The 17,848-nt window shown below is 49.4% G+C and overlaps 1 protein-coding gene across 1 annotated transcript in view; it reads left to right on the top strand.

The window, feature by feature from the left end:
* The first annotated feature begins 8,704 nt into the window (after positions 1-8,704).
* Positions 8,705-17,848, top strand: part of LOC133357701 (cytoplasmic FMR1-interacting protein 2-like) — a 56,435-nt gene continuing 47,291 nt past the window's right edge. The window contains 5 exon segments of the mRNA XM_061575795.1: positions 8,705-8,857; positions 13,477-13,636; positions 14,996-15,085; positions 15,844-15,921; positions 17,378-17,479. Coding sequence (XP_061431779.1) covers positions 13,520-13,636; positions 14,996-15,085; positions 15,844-15,921; positions 17,378-17,479 — 387 coding nt within the window. The 5' untranslated portion in view covers positions 8,705-8,857; positions 13,477-13,519.

Here is a 17,848-nt window from a genome sequence, read left to right as displayed (position 1 = left end):
TTTGTCTCCCCAGTGGCGATGTTAATACGCCACACCAGTTACTCGTTTGAGGCTGAGTCGACCTATGTGAGGTTCAAATAATCTTGATCGGTGGTGGCCATGAGCGGGAATCTAACTCGGTTCGCCGGGTTGGTAGCGCAGCGTAGCGTTAACCACTACACCCACCGCTCCTCACACACACAGACGCACACACACACAGACACACGCAGAAACACACAGACAGACACAGACAGACACAAAGACAGCACGCTAACCACTACACTACCGCTCCCCACACACCACACACGCAGACACACACACAGAACACACACACAGACAGACACACACACACAGACACACAGACAGCACGCTAACCACTACACTACCGCTCCCCACACACCACACACGCACACACACAGACACACACACAGACACACACACACACAGGCAGCACGCTAAGCACTACACTACCGTTCCTCCTACACACCACACACGCACACACACAGACACACACACACAGACACACACACACAGACACACACACACAGACACACACACACAGACACACACACACAGACACACACACACAGACACACACACAGACACACACACACAGACACACACACACACACATAGACACAGGCAGTACGCTAAGCACTACACTACCGTTCCCCCTACACAACACACGCGCGCGCGTCCATAGGTACACATACACGCGCTTGCTGCAGACACACACATACACACACATACATAACCGCACATACACACAAACACATACACACACATGCATACACACAAACATACACATACATACAAACACACACATACATACACACAAACACATACACAATACACACACACATACATACAGACACACACATACATACACACAAACACATACAGACACATACATACACACATACATACAGACACACAGACATACACATAAACACATACACACATAGTCATGACCCGGCTTTGCCCGGGACTTGTATCCACCACGCCCGGCCGCCTTTGTCTCCCCAGTGGCGATGTTAATACGCCACACCAGTTACTCGTTTTGAGGCTGAGTCCCTCCCTCGCCACTCTGCCTCCCTCGCCACTCTGCCTCCCTCGCCACTCTGTAGAGGACGTGAAATTTGTATGAATTTACCTCAGAGTGGCGTGTTGGGTGTCGAGGCCTAGCACCGTGCAGAGCCTCCCGCCTTGCCTGATTTTCCCACCCGGCGAACGCTGGGTACGGGTGCCGGTCCCCCCCCCCCCCCCCCCGCGCTATTAAAAATGGCGTCCACCCCGCGGAGAAAAGTTGCTACTCGTTGCCAGGGGCAACCGCCGTCCAATGAAAGCGGCGAAGGCGTGGCTAGCCGTTGCCAGGGGCAACCGCCGTCCAATGAAAGTGCAGTCCACACACACACACACAGACACACAGACATGAACGATTTTATATATATAGATCGTTCATGTCTGTGTGTCTGTGTGTGTGTGTGTGGACTGCACTTTCATTGGACGGCGGTTGCCCCTGGCAACGGCTAGCCACGCCTTCGCCGCTTTCATTGGACGGCGGTTGCCCCTGGCAACGAGTAGCAACTTTTCTCCGCGGGGTGGACGCCATTTTTAATAGCGCGGGGGGGGGGGGGGGGGGGACCGGCACCCGTACCCAGCGTTCGCCGGGTGCGAAAATCAGGCAAGGCGGGAGGCTCTGCACGGTGCTAGGCCTCGACACCCAACACGCCACTCTGAGGTAAATTCATACAAATTTCACGTCCTCTACAGAGTGGCGAGGGAGGCAGAGTGGCGAGGGAGGCAGAGTGGCGAGGGAGGGACTCAGCCTCAAAACGAGTAACTGGTGTGGCGTATTAACATCGCCACTGGGGAGACAAAGGCGGCCGGGCGTGGTGGATACAAGTCCCGGGCAAAGCCGGGTCATGACTATGTGTGTATGTGTTTATGTGTATGTCTGTGTGTCTGTATGTATGTGTGTATGTATGTGTCTGTATGTGTTTGTGTGTATGTATGTGTGTGTCTGTATGTATGTGTGTGTGTATTGTGTATGTGTTTGTGTGTATGTATGTGTGTGTTTGTATGTATGTGTATGTTTGTGTGTATGCATGTGTGTGTATGTGTTTGTGTGTATGTGCGGTTATGTATGTGTGTGTATGTGTGTGTCTGCAGCAAGCGCGTGTATGTGTACCTATGGACGCGCGCGCGTGTGTTGTGTAGGGGGAACGGTAGTGTAGTGCTTAGCGTACTGCCTGTGTCTATGTGTGTGTGTGTGTGTCTGTGTGTGTGTGTCTGTGTGTGTGTCTGTGTGTGTGTGTCTGTGTGTGTGTGTCTGTGTGTGTGTGTCTGTGTGTGTGTGTCTGTGTGTGTGTGTCTGTGTGTGTGTGTCTGTGTGTGTGCGTGTGTGGTGTGTAGGAGGAACGGTAGTGTAGTGCTTAGCGTGCTGCCTGTGTGTGTGTGTGTCTGTGTGTGTGTCTGTGTGTGTGCGTGTGTGGTGTGTGGGGAGCGGTAGTGTAGTGGTTAGCGTGCTGTCTGTGTGTCTGTGTGTGTGTGTCTGTCTGTGTGTGTGTTCTGTGTGTGTGTCTGCGTGTGTGGTGTGTGGGGAGCGGTAGTGTAGTGGTTAGCGTGCTGTCTTTGTGTCTGTCTGTGTCTGTCTGTGTGTTTCTGCGTGTGTCTGTGTGTGTGTGCGTCTGTGTGTGTGAGGAGCGGTGGGTGTAGTGGTTAACGCTACGCTGCGCTACCAACCCGGCGAACCGAGTTAGATTCCCGCTCATGGCCACCACCGATCAAGATTATTTGAACCTCACATAGGTCGACTCAGCCTCAAACGAGTAACTGGTGTGGCGTATTAACATCGCCACTGGGGAGACAAAGGCGGCCGGCCGTGGTGGATACAAGTCCCGGGCGAAGCCGGGTAGTACAGCTAGTCTATATATATAAAATCGTTCATGTCTGTGTGTCTGTGTGTGTGTGTGTGTGGACTGCACTTTCATTGGACGGCGGTTGCCCCTGGCAACGGCTAGCCACGCCTTCGCCGCTTTCATTGGACGGCGGTTGCCCCTGGCAACGAGTAGCAACTTTTCTCCGCGGGGTGGACGCCATTTTTAATAGCGCGGGGGGGGGGGGGGGACCGGCACCCGTACCCAGCGTTCGCCGGGTGCGAAAATCAGGCAAGGCGGGAGGCTCTGCACGGTGCTAGGCCTCGACACCCAACACGCCACTCTGAGGTAAATTCATACAAATTTCACGTCCTCTACAGAGTGGCGAGGGAGGCAGAGTGGCGAGGGAGGCAGAGTGGCGAGGGAGGGACTCAGCCTCAAAACGAGTAACTGGTGTGGCGTATTAACATCGCCACTGGGGAGACAAAGGCGGCCGGGCGTGGTGGATACAAGTCCCGGGCAAAGCCGGGTCATGACTATGTGTGTATGTGTTTATGTGTATGTCTGTGTGTCTGTATGTATGTGTGTATGTATGTGTCTGTATGTGTTTGTGTGTATGTATGTGTGTGTCTGTATGTATGTGTGTGTGTATTGTGTATGTGTTTGTGTGTATGTATGTGTGTGTTTGTATGTATGTGTATGTTTGTGTGTATGCATGTGTGTGTATGTGTTTGTGTGTATGTGCGGTTATGTATGTGTGTGTATGTGTGTGTCTGCAGCAAGCGCGTGTATGTGTACCTATGGACGCGCGCGCGTGTGTTGTGTAGGGGGAACGGTAGTGTAGTGCTTAGCGTACTGCCTGTGTCTATGTGTGTGTGTGTGTCTGTGTGTGTGTGTCTGTGTGTGTGTGTCTGTGTGTGTGTGTCTGTGTGTGTGTGTCTGTGTGTGTGTGTCTGTGTGTGTGTGTCTGTGTGTGTGCGTGCGTGGTGTGTAGGAGGAACGGTAGTGTAGTGCTTAGCGTGCTGCCTGTGTGTGTCTGTGTGTGTGTGTGTCTGTGTGTGTGTGTCTGTGTGTGTGTCTGTGTGTGTGTGTCTGTGTGTGTGTGTCTGTGTGTGTGTCTGTGTGTGTGCGTGTGTGGTGTGTGGGGAGCGGTAGTGTAGTGGTTAGCGTGCTGTCTGTGTGTCTGTGTGTGTGTGTCTGTCTGTGTGTGTGTTCTGTGTGTGTGTCTGCGTGTGTGGTGTGTGGGGAGCGGTAGTGTAGTGGTTAGCGTGCTGTCTTTGTGTCTGTCTGTGTCTGTCTGTGTGTTTCTGCGTGTGTCTGTGTGTGTGTGCGTCTGTGTGTGTGAGGAGCGGTGGGTGTAGTGGTTAACGCTACGCTGCGCTACCAACCCGGCGAACCGAGTTAGATTCCCGCTCATGGCCACCACCGATCAAGATTATTTGAACCTCACATAGGTCGACTCAGCCTCAAACGAGTAACTGGTGTGGCGTATTAACATCGCCACTGGGGAGACAAAGGCGGCCGGCCGTGGTGGATACAAGTCCCGGGCGAAGCCGGGTAGTACAGCTAGTCTTTATATATAAAATCGCAAATCTGTCTGTCTGTCTGTGTGTGTGTCTGTCTGTCTGTGTGTCGCCGGACCATACGCAGTTTCATTGGACGAAATGTGAGGGATTTGCGAGACACGATTGGTCCGTTTGGTTTTCCACGGCAGTTGCCCCTGGCAACGGGTAGCAACGCATTCGCTGCGGGGTGGACGCCATTTTTAATTCCCGTTAAAAATATGCGCACGCATTAACACGCGACTCTGAGGTAAATTCATCAAAGTTTCACGTCCTCTTCACTCCCCCCCCCACCCCAATGTGTGCAATTACTATTATAGGGTCGGTAGATAATACAATTATAGCGATTAGACAGTATTATTGTAGCGCGGAGGGGGGGGGGGGTAACGGCCCCAGTACCCAGCCTCAGCCGGGTGGGCAATTTAGGCGAGGCCGGAGGCTCTGCACGGTACTAGGCCTCGACACCCCACCACACTATAGGCCGTACATATTACTGCACAGCGGCCGAGGAGATCGTGGCTGGGGGGGGGGGGGGGGTGGCAGGGGTAGCAGCCCATCTGTGTATATATGTAAGGTTATTAAGAAATATATTTTTCACCCGGGCAACGCCGGGTACTTCTGCTAGTAGTGTTATATTAAAATGGATAAGGCAGCAACTGCAGCAGCAGCAACTGCAGCAGCAACTGCAGCAGCAGAAACTGCAGCAGCAGCAGAAACTGCAGCAGCAGCAGCAACTGCAGCAGCAACTGCAGCAGCAGCAGAAACTGCAGCAGCAACTGCAGCAGCAGCAGCAACTGCAGCAACTGCAGCTCCCTTTGATGCTGTTAATCCTGCATAATGCACATGCATATGTAGTACTAATCACATTCCTGCATTTCCCATAAATATGCTAAATTCCTCTTGATATGCAAATTTCTTTGTCAAGGCGTCCAGCTTATATATATATGCTCCAAGCTCGTGTGCTGTTTCATTCAGACTCTGTCGCCTCGACGGACCTGGTTTTCACCTGAGGACGGCTGCTTGCGTTGTGGCCGAAACGTCGTGAGAATAATTTTATTCTTCTTCTTGGTTCTTTCGGTAAAGTCACGTAGAAGGGAAGCAATAAAATAATAAAAATAAAACATAATAAAATAAAATAATTCTCACGACGTTTCGGCCACAACGCAAGCAGCCGTCCTCAGGTGAAGAATGAGACATTACCAAGCTAGGAGCTAATATATACGCTGCGTTGGAGGTGCAAGAGCGCCTTAACAAAAAGAATGTGCATATGAGGCGCTCTTGCACCTCCAACGCAGCGTATATATTAGCTCCTAGCTTGGTAATGTCTCATTCTTCACCTGAGGACGGCTGCTTGCGTTGTGGCCGAAACGTCGTGAGAATTATTTTATTTTATTATGTTTTATTTTTATTATTTTATTGCTTTCCATTCTACGTGACTTTACCGAAAGAACCAAGAAGATGGATCCCTGCAGTCACGAAAGCTTTAAATCGAAAAATAATTTTATTATGTTTTATTATTTTATTACTTCCTTTCTACGTGACTTTACCGAAAGAACCAAGAAGAGGAAAAGTCCCATCAGTGAGCTCCTCCGGCAGGCAAGGCTGCGTTGGCTGGGTCATGTAGCCCGCATGCCCAGCCACCGCATGCCTAAACAGCTTTTGTTCGGCCGGATCGAGGGGGCTAAATGGGCGCGGCACGGGCTAGAGAAGAGATGGAGTGATGTGGTACAGGAGGACGTGGAGCTGAGTGGACTTGTCGATGACTGGTACCAGCGGTGTCAAGATCGGCTTCTGTGGAGGAGGCTCGTGAAGGACGCTACTGGGCAGTTGGAGGCAGTCGCCCTCCAACAACAACGGAGGGCGGAGGAGCGACGCTCATAACAACGAGCGGAGCGCCGGGTGGCTAAAGCACAGCAAGTTAGCACAGTAGGGGGCACAGGTGGTGCATCAGCCAGTCATCTCGGTCATCTCGGTCAGTCGACCCGTGGCACCTGGGTCTGCCCCGTGACCTCCTGCCAGCGGGCGTTCGACACTTCACGTGGCCTCAAGGTGCACATGGCCTGGCACAAGCGTCGTGGTGACGTCACCGCCACTTAGTGGCGAATGGCGGTTGTTGTTGTTGTTGTGAGTCCATGTGTGTAAGTCTACTTGTGTATGTGTGAGTCGATGTGTGTACCAAATCTTCAATGATTGCAATGCTGTTAGGCACAGGAACTTTGGTAAACAAAGATACGACATCAAAGCTAACAAGCAAATCACCTGGAGATAGTGAGATGTCCTTAAATAACGATACCAAGTGAGCTGAGTTAAGTACAGCTGATGTGGTCTTACCAGTGAATGGTTGTAAGGTCTCAGAAAGAAATCGGGCCAGTTTGTCGGTGGGTGAGTTAATGGTGGAGACGATAGGACGAAGTGGTGCACCTCCTTTATGGATTTTTGGTAAGCCATACAATCTGGGTAGTCTAGCAGCAGATGGTTTTAAGGAAAACCGCTTGGTTGGTTTCCACACAACTTTTAAAAGATTTCTAGACAAGAAGACTCATGTGATCGAGTCGCTCACTTTTCTGAAGTGATGCCGCGACACTAAGGTAATACCGATCACCTTTCCACTGACATCTGCTGCTGTCACTTCTAATGCTACATGGATCTTGTTCAAGGCCGGCCTAGCCCTGATCTCAGAGAGAATAAGATTGCTCCGATTTGAACTAGACAATTTAGACAAGACTCTCTTGCAATCACACTAAACTTTGACATAAAAATGTCTACATCTGATTGGGACCATGTAGATAACATGACAGACGCTTCAGCGGCCTCAATCTCAGATAAATGCAAAAATAACCTGATTTCCTAGTTCAACCTCCTGTCCAAGAAGAAGCCAGTTCCACACGTTAAAAGTTAGACAGTGACAAGATTGTTATCAATCAGAGTAACAGCCCAATTTCTGACAGCCTAAAATCGGTTCTAGCTAAAGGGTTGAATTTTGCAGTCACCCCTAAACACATCCCAGTTGATGATATCATTGCCCAGGTCGACGTAGCCCTTAAGGGTTTGGGACACATTCCTGCAGACGTGGTAAGATCGGAAATCGCTGCAATCCTCAAAAACGCTAAAACACCGATTAGCAACATCAGCAAGGATGAGCGCTTTGAACTTTCTCAACGAAAAAAGAGGGCAATGCCAATGTCATCATTGACAAAACCACATACAATAACAAAATTCAGGACCTACTTAATTATAGCAGCTATACCAAAATCAATAGAGATCCTACCAACCGCCTGGTTACGAAAACCAACAATATCATCGCTGATTCGACATCTTTAATCGAACCAAACAAACGGACATGTTCAACGTCATGAGCCCCGACCCTTATAAGGATGGCGGGGCTTGGGGTCCAAGGTTCTATCTTCAGGTGAGCTCTTGGGTATTCGGCTTGACGCGGACTGACTCGAGGCGCTCTGGGGTCTGGCTTTTATGGGGCTCCCACGGTCACTCCGCCCCTGGCCACGCCCATCATCTAGAACCTTCTGGAGGGACCTTGATCGTTGCACAATCCCCCCAACCCCCCCACACTGGGGGCCTGGGGTGTCCTCCCCTGGTACCCAACCGTCCCCCCAGGTTGCCTGACCCATGAGTCCTGCTTAGTACAGACCGGACCCGCTATTGCCCCCTGTTGGTCCCTGACTGGAGGTACATGTTCAACTGTAGTGGTGGCGGCGTATTACGCTCAACAATTACCCACCACACTATGATGGGCGCGTACTGCGTTATCGCGGGAGCGTTCGGTGTCATAACGGGCACATTCGGCGTCATAACGGGCACGTTCGGCGATATGATGGCCATGTTCAGCGTTATGACAAGGAGCATTCAGCGTTATGACTAGACCCACCGGATGGAGTGAGTTGTGTTCTTATCCAGCAGTGGATCGACCATGACTGACGGAACTGATGCGTGGGCAGTGGTTTAAATGAGGTGGTAACGGCATCGATCCATTAATCACTGCATCTCGATTAGTTTATCTTGTTTTCGATTCCGCGTGTTATTAACACCCAATGACGTACGATTACGAGAAGAATTGACGAATCGATTAGTTACAGCTATCGATTAGTTGCTTTATTGTCTTTAAAAAAGCCTCTTTTATATATCTGCCACCGCAATTACCTTTAAACGTCCCTCTGCGTGAAACAGCCGAATGGGTCAATAGATTTAACATTTGTTTTCTTCTAACCGGAGTGCGGTTTTGAGTGAATCGATAAAGTAACAACAGGAATCGATTCCCCCGGAAAGGGAAGGGCGTTTACGCCGCCGTCGTCCGAGTCGCGTTACTTCGCTTTCCCTGCCTCGACAAAGTTTCAAACTTTTGCGGAACTTTTTATTGTCTAACTTCTTTATTTGGCTCGTCGGCTTCTATCGGACGACACCCCGTGCGAGACAATCACCGTGAGTCTATGCGATCGTTAGTTTGAGAGTGTTACTACACACACACCGTGTAGTGGTGGTGTGTTGCCGAGGCCCGTTCGTGGTTGTTGATTTCCTGTTCATTATCGTGACGGAGCTTCACTTTAAATACATTCGCCACGGTGTTGATGTTCGACGATTCAGTCCACGTGCCTGTGAATTGGTGTCGATGGAGGGAGCGCGTGGATTGCGGTGGAGCGACGGAATCGGCGGCGCTGCTGCGAGGCGTCTACACACACGGGGGGGGGGGGGGGGGGTAACCTTCATCCAGCAGTGGACAGGACGCGGCTGCTGCTGCTGCTGACGCTCTGTGTAGTGTGCGTGGCTTGTGGAGGCCTTCATCCAGCAGTGGATTGACGGGGCGGCCTGTGGTTATGTATTTAGCCAGGTGAGAGGCACTGGGTATTTATACGAAAGCTAAGCAGCATTGAGTCTGGCTAGTGCTCGGATGGGTGATAACAAACCACGCATGCCCTCTTGTCATAGACAACAGAAGACGGTGGGGCAAGATCTGTGGTTGTATTCTGCTGTACCTCGATGCTCACCCACATGCAATGCGCCTTCCTGCCTTCACCAAGGCCCTCTGATCAGACTGGTGAAGTATGGTCAAATAGTTACCACGACTTGCACGGGGGTATGTGGTAGGCCCTCGTCCATCAGTGGATTGGCAGAAAGGCAGTATGCACAGTACGTGTAGAGATGCGTCAAGAAGGGTAACGTGGCACGTTGTGCACAATGTTACATCTGCAGGAATGAGGCCTTGAGGTGTCTGTGGCCTTTTGTGAATGGGTGCATGTACAGTTTCCTACGAATCCACTGCTGGATGAAGGCCTCCCGTCGCCATGCGGGTCGTGGTGGATATTTGACCATACTTCACCACGCTTGTCGCTATGGGTTTGTGAAGGCAGAAAGTACAAGACACTGTGGTTTAGTAGTACGGTACAACAATGGATTTTGTTTCACTGCCCTTACAGAAACCCTTACAAGCACTATCTAGGCTTAACTCTGCTTGGCTTAATAGATCTGACGATATTGGATGATTTGGCGATGGGCTAAGTTGATGTAAATATCTCTAAAACGGCCCTTTACGTAACTTGTGAAGTGGCATGTTGTGGTAAATGTTTATTAATTCGAGGATGTGTCGCCATCTCCCATCAGCAGCCACGATCTACTGCTGGATCATGTCTTCCCCAAGCCTTCGCCACATTGTACGATTCGGCGGTGAAATCTCAGTGCGCAAGCACATTTTGTGCAAAATTATTCCATTTCTCCATCTGCTTGCTAGACGTCCTCAGGACATGTGCCATTCCTCGGTTGACGGCCCATAATTATTGGTTATGTGTCCTGCCCAAGCCTCACTTTTCTTAAAAGTGTCTATGTAATCATGAACCCGTGTGTTTTATACAACAATAAATAGTTGAGGACAAAAACGCCTCTTGTAAATCATTACAGAAATCGTGCGTACGCATTTTTTTTGTGTTGGGTGGCTTACAAGTGGAACGTGGAATGAAAAGCCTGGGCTTTGCTGGAACATACAATGTTTTTCACTCACACTGTGACATTGTTTCCTCTGATTATTCTCGGTGTGTAATCACAGGACAGTGTTGTGTGGTCATAGTCATCAGAATAACTACCCGCGTGCCCGTCCACTGCTGAATGAAGGGCTCCCACGCGCCACGTGGGCTTGTTTGACGAACCTCGCTCATGCTGGTCAGTTCGGGGTGGGGCCCACGACAGGTTCAGGTATCACCACTCTTGTTGTGCATGATGCCAGCAGCAGCCGCAGCAATACGTTCAGGAGTGAGATGCCAATGTCGTGGTGTGCTGCTGGCAGCGACGAGAGGGCTTCATGAGAGAGTTTGTGTCGTATTTCTTAGTGGTTTAATATATGGTCCATCGTTTAGGTTGCATGGCCAAAATTGCACCGCTGTGGCTTCTATAAAAATGTCCACTCATGGAGTTTTTCGCATCAGCCTGTTGATGTAGTGGTGTGGTTGGTGGCTACACGTGTCGTCCCGGAATGTCAAAGCAAGGAGGTGCGATGTTTGGGTCTCAAATGCGGTGTTTATTGTGGATGTCCACATTGTTCTACTCTATTTGCTAGGCAGCATTCTCCCAGATCTTGGTGAGATTCTAGAATGGTGGCAGCAGTGATATTCCAGAAAGTTTATCGGGACTTTAGTCATCAACCAAGAACATTGTTGGGGTCTTGGTTGATTGGTAGGTGGTTATTGTTGTTGGTGGCAAGAAAACGCGTAAAATCCCTTGCATTGTGAAGTCACTCTGTATATTTGGTGGCATAATGTTCGCCAAAACAGGGAGCCAGGGGATTGGTGTTGGGTTCAGTGTTTCGGTTATGATTCTCATTGTGTTCTTTAATTGTGCATCTAACCACTGATGTTCGCTGTGACTTGGAATCAAACTCAGGACTCTAGGTGCATACCGCTGTGCGCTAACCATTGTGCCACTGGTCCTGACGCAGTACAGTTTCACAATGTACAGTGGCCACCGCAGCTGCATAAATTAAGAATTTGCAGAAAGGAAAGAGTCACCAATGACTTCACACAAAACCATTGCATTCGGTTGGGGTCCGCTCTTCATTTGGATAAATTCTAGCTTTTGAATCTATATCGTTAATTTGCCTTGCAATGCCCATTGACTCTCATATGTGAATGAGTGGGGGGGAAAGTTCTGCCTCCCATTGTGTGTGGACTAGAGGCCACTTCAAAGGATCTAAGAGGTAGCTCAGTGGTATCCGCTTCTCTGGGCCGTTCTCTTAGCACAACTGATTGCACTGCTGTGCGAGAGTTACGGATCGATGCTTCGTCTCATAACTATGTGACTGCAATTGCACAAATGAGATGAAGTTATAGGGAAATGAAAAAAAAACATGAATTAAAAGGTCCAACGATTTAACATTGAGCAACCTCTTAAATGCAAATACAAAGCATACAAGAGAATGCTGCTGCTGTGTAATGGTTAGCACACTGGACAGGCAATCCGAGAGGTGGCAGAAGTCTCTTAACCTTCCCCTGCCTCTGTCGACCTAGAAATAATAATGGGTACGCTACAACTATTCAATTGCCATGTAGTGTTTGGCAAGGTAAAGTGTGGAATTGCCACCTCTACCAAGAGTTGTGGTCAGCGTAGAAGAGTATGCCTTGAATTGAGAAAATCTTATACTTAGCCGGGCGGTGGTTGCGCACACCTTTAATCCAGCACTGTGCCTGGCAAGGGTTGGTGGATCGTGCACATGTTGTGAAACCCCCTTGCTATGGGCATAGAGGAGAAGCCACATCCTGGCTTGCCAAGGGGAAGTACAGGAGAAATGGGAGCTCCACCTTTCCCATCTGTATGAGATTCGAGTGTTTCCCTCTCGCACAGCGTGGATTTTCTCCAGGTGCTCCTGTTTCCTCCCACAGGTAAATACTCAATAATTGGCAAGTGACATCTTAATATACAGAGGGCCACAGAGCTTGGGCAATTGTTGGCACGGGCTCACCTCATGGCTGCTTTTCCACTTGTCTGTGGTTCTTCCTTGCGCCTCGTGAGTCGTCTTGCATGGAGAGCAAGTCAATACTTTGTGGCACGTTACAAGTTGGAATTATTATTATATACAGACACTTCGCATAGATTTCACTCTATGGAACGGTTGCATGGCTTGGCTGTTTGAATTAGTCATCACTAAATCACCCCATCGTCAATTCCTGTTTTAACGAAGATTGAATCAGTTCTGTTTTGTCAAGTATGTCTTTCTGAGATGCACTTCATAGTAAGTTCAATGCAATAATTTCCGCTACCAGAATAGAAGCTTCTGGCAATGATGTTTGGAAAGTTCCTGGATGGTGGACCAAGAGAGATGGCCAGGTGTGGTAGGTGTGTTCCTGCCAGGTAGCCAGGACTTGGCAGTGTAGAGTCTCCACCCCCGGGGCATACATGGTGAGTGTTCTCCAGTTTCCAATTTCCTTCCACTTGAAGCCCTACACATTTTGATGGAATAGGCCAAACGCCCCAATGTATGACTTTGTTGGCAATTCTTGAGGCTCATTGAGGATTATCTAATTGGCATTATTCTTATTATTAACGTTTGGTACAGGCTATGCAACAGCTTGGCAGCAATCACCAGCATACATAACATGGTTGACCTATAGGACCCATCCCTCGACTGCACCCGGGCATCGATCGGCTTCGTACTGTGTGGAAATTCCTCTGGTACAACTATGGAAAACTTTTTAAACTACGTGGTCAAAAAAAGATGTTAAGTCGTGTAGAGGCCAGAGGACATCCCTGTTGCACCCCAAGGTGAACAGGGAATGGCTCTGACTCCCTGCCACCCAGCTTTACCTGGGCCTGGCCACCGTCATTATGGTCCTTAATGATTGTGAACAGAGAGTCAGGGATCCCAAAAGCACGAAGAACCGCTGCACGACTGCTCCCATATGCACGTACACACATTCACACCTATGCCTCCATAGAATGTAACTGGTTCATCGTTCCACTGTCAATGGCGTGTTCGGCTTTTCCACAATCACGCTCTGGGGTTGCGAAGGTTTGTTGTCAGAATGAACACTGGCCGTTTGTTTTCCCTTGCTCTCCCTCAGGGCAGTGGAGGTGAAGGTGTCCGACCGAGACGTTGCCGGCCAGATGGCGTCGTCCGTGACGCTGGAAGAGGCTCTTTCGAACGTGGACCTGTTGGAGGAGCTTCCTCTGCCCGACCTGCAGCCGTGCATCGAGCCACCGCCTTCCTCCATTCTCTATCAGGTCCACATGCATTATAGACCCTACAGATTCATGCCGCTGTGGATTCTACAGATTCACACGGATGTGGATTCTACAGATTTACACCACTGTGGATTCTACAGATTCACACCACTGTAGATTTTACAGATTCACACCACTGTGGATTCTACAGATTTACACCACTGTGGATTCTACAGATTCACACCACTGTAGATTCTACAGATTCACACCACTGTCGATTCTACAGATTCACACTGATGTGGATTCTACAGATTTACACCACTGTAAATTTTACAGATTCACACCACTGTGGATTCTACAGATTCACACCACTGTAGATTCTACAGATTTACACCACTCTGGAATCTACAGATTCACACCACTGTGGATTCTACAGATTTACATAGCTGTTAATTTTACAGATTTTCACCGCTGTGGAATTTGACAGATTCATGCCGCTGTGAATTCTACATATTCACGCCCGTGTGGATTCTACAAATACATACCGATGTATATTTAAACCCCTAGATTCTGATTTATATCACTTTATATTCATGTACTGTAATGGTCGAAAATATGTAGAACTATGAATACAATCGTTACCCCAGATTGTAACAATTAATTAAACTGTGTTGGGAGTGGATTGCCACATCCCTGCTTCTCAACATGAGCCAAATTCTTGCCGATAGACATACATGCTGATAGACATACATGCCATGTCATTTCCTTCATAGACTTTTTTCCAGACAAGCCACGGGCAGTGCGATTGTGGCCATGCAATATTAAGGATGGACCATACAGTAAACCACTGAAGTCTGCTCTTCTTCAGCAGAGGAAGAATAACAAAACTGCCTTCTCCTGGCTATCATTCAGCTCCTGAACATATTGCAGTGCTCAATAATAGAATAGGAGACTTTTGCTGACCATCCACAGCAGAGGTGGGACATTTTTTTCCTTAAGGAGGGCCGAACAAGAATTTCAAAACCTTTGGAGGGCATCCACACGTTAACACCCACACACGCATTAGCAAACCCACATGCGTTAACAAACACACGCGCGCGTGCGCGTTAACACATACACACACCTCAGCCGCTTCTCACACTGCAAGAGTCTCCTTACAGTGACAGAATTGACTGAGCGTGTCAAGTATATTTCTCTTGTTTTTGATCGGTGTGGCTCAGATGCTTGCAGTGATGGACAAATATTGTTTGCTAGCCAATTCAAAGTGGTAGTAGGTCTCGTGAAGCCACGGGGCCATATGAAATTAAATTGGTTGGGCCGTAGGTTCCACATTGCTGGTCTACGGAATCACTGTTGCTGCTGCTGCTCTATGTGACGGTGATCATCTTATGAGCTAATGGATGTCCTCTTTTGTCACAGGCCAACTTTGACACCAACTTTGAGGATCGCAATGCTTTTGTTACCGGTATTGCCAGGTACATCGAGCAAGCAACCGTCCACTCCGGAATGGTAAGTGCAATGAGCGCGACTCGGTCGCATGACATCCCAAGTTGACGCACGTATGCAGCCCGTTTAGACATCTGCTGCTGGATGAAGGCCCTCCCTCACACCGTGCAGGACTTGGGTTTTTTTTTATCTTCATGCAAATTGGTGCGGGTTGGAGAAGACAAAAAGCATAGAAGTACAGAACAACAATGGGTTTCGTGTGACAACCTGTTGTCATGCATGGTGGTTGCTCATGAGTACTATCCAGGCTTAGCTTCTGGAGTTCTGTGGGCTAGGTGCACATTCTGAGAGGTTTGCTGATAGGTAATGTGCCTAGTCATAGGTGACTTGGCGTAAAATAGGAGAGGGTGTGTTAGTGTGGAGCAGTGGCGCAGTGGGTCGCGCACTGCGCTTATGAACACGCCGGCTAATTCCTGCTCACGGCCAATATCGGTAATTCATATCTAAACCGTTCCTGGGCCTCCATAAAGTGAGCTCAACCTTATATGAGTGTCTGGTGCGGTGTGTAAACATCAGCGCTTAGGGAGACAAAGGTGGCCGAGCACAATGTTGGTCACACAGCCCCCTTCTATGCCGCGTTGCCCCTCGTAGGTTGCTCGTGTACAGCACTCACCCCAACAGTCGATGAAGGGCTACACGGGGGATCCTTTGCCTTCTGTCTGCGTGGGCGTGGTGCCGGCCATGCCGCCCCCTTTCGTGTGCCGTGACGACCGTTGGCACTGTTTGTAAGCGATGCGGGCAATCTTGGTCTGCGATTTCAGAATGAGATGCTGGAGGAAGGCCAAGAGTACGCTGTCATGCTCTACACCTGGAGGTGCATCTCCCGGGCTATCCCACAGGTGAGCGCTGGTCTCCTCTGTTGGCTGCCCACTGGTTTCACCTCCACTGCCCACTGGTTTTGCCTCTACTGCTCACTGGTTTCTCCTCCACTGCCGCGTCGTGCACCTTAACCTACTCAGCTTTGCCTCGTGCCCTCATTATAGCAATGCATCGACGAAGCTCGTCCCTTACCGGTGTTCAGAGTGAAAACCAGGAAGTGAGTTTGCATGTGGAGACCTCTGAGATTTGTCCATGCGCGTCTGTTTTGTCTATGTGTCAATGTGCGCATCTTTGTCTTTGTGTAGTGATAGACTAGAGAGACGCTATATCAGGAGGCACTCTGTTTATGTATAGCCTTCGCAGGCACTGAGAATACTATAGTAAGGTCAGGACAGCAACGGGCTGCCTGACCCACAACGCTGAGACGAGGGTAAGACGATGTTGTCGATGACGAAGACTTGGCGAGACTTGACTTGACGGCCTTCAGGGGTCCGCTCCAACAACGGCCCTGAGTCCTCTCCGGGGTCCCCCTTATATTCCCCCAGTGCAGCCTCGTTCCCCCTTGGCTATGCCCCCCTTCTAGAACCCCCTAGAAGGTTCCCGGGCTTCTCCCGTACCCCCTGCGTCCCCTCCCCACATCCCTTCCTCCCGCCTACCCCCTCACTTCTGGCCGACAGGGTTGCCATGGCAGTCAAGCTCCTTTTTGCCAGCAGCCAGCGCTACATGCCGTAGTGACCTATTCCATATCACTACATTTGTATTACAGTGGTGCGGTGGTTGTCTGAACCCAGTGACCCGAGTTAAATTCCTGGCCGTGGCTAACATCAGCAACGTATATTTGAACCAGTTTTGAGCCTCCCGCAAGTCGAATCCGCCTTGAATGAGTACATGGTGTGGTGTGTTCACATCAGCACTGGGGAGACAAAGGCATTCGGATGTGATGCTGGCCGTACCACCCTGCACATGCATTAGGAATGTGTGCCTGCTTATGAATTCAAAACACTGAAAATTTGGCCTCGATATGACATTTCTGACGATTCTCATAGATCATACTTCATCACGCTGATGTGTGAGTTGATGAAGGCTGTGAGCATAAACATGGGATCATAGAAGTACAGTAAAACACATGATTTTGCTGTACTGCCCTCTACGCACACAGCCTATAACGCCTGCAATACACAGTGGTTGCTCACCCAAGTACTATCCAGATCTGATGAGATGGAGTGCATTCTGGGTGATTAAGTTATAGGCCCCCACAGTTTTAATGTTACTGTTGTCGGTCTGTAACTTTCCACTGCTGGATATAGGCCTCCCCCCACTTTCATTCTCTTCCTGAGTTGTTGTGCGGACTGTTTTGATTTCATATCGCCATCTCTTCTGCTGCTTCCCTCTGGATCCTCTTGGCCTCTGTGGGTGTCCACCGCGTAATTAGGTGCGTACAACGCCGCGTGGGGGAATCGCTGTCGTTGTTTGTAGGTGAAGTGCAATGAACAGCCGAACAGAGTGGAGATTTACGAGAAGACGGTGGAGGTCCTGGAGCCCGAAGTCACAAAGCTCATGAACTTCATGCATTTCCAGGTATGTGCTTGGCAGCCTCTGAACCACGGCTAATGGGTTTGGCAATGCGACCTCTTTCTCAGTTCCTTTTTGTTTGGCTGATATTAATGGAAGGCAACAACTGTTATTTTACGTCTAGGTGGTTGAGCCAAATGATTTTGTCAGGATTAGCGGAGTGGATCACTTACTCCTCCTCCTTGTTTGTGAATCGGACACCGAGTCGTTATTTGTTCCTATGGGCACCGGATATGTTTAAAATTTTACTTATGTGCATCATATCAAGTATCCGCGTCTGCCAATGGTTTGTGCGGTGGATGTGGTCTAGGGTCGTGGCCTATAAGTATTGCGGAAGGTTAAAATCAGGGGTCTTCGACGTTGGGTGTTTCATAA

Source organism: Lethenteron reissneri, chromosome 59 (genome assembly GCF_015708825.2).
Source record: "Lethenteron reissneri isolate LAM-NWPU_2019-01 chromosome 59, ASM1570882v1, whole genome shotgun sequence".
Classification (NCBI taxonomy): domain Eukaryota; kingdom Metazoa; phylum Chordata; class Hyperoartia; order Petromyzontiformes; family Petromyzontidae; genus Lethenteron; species Lethenteron reissneri.
The sequence above is the reverse complement of the archived record's forward strand: the minus strand, read 5'-3'. Positions and strand labels throughout refer to the sequence as shown.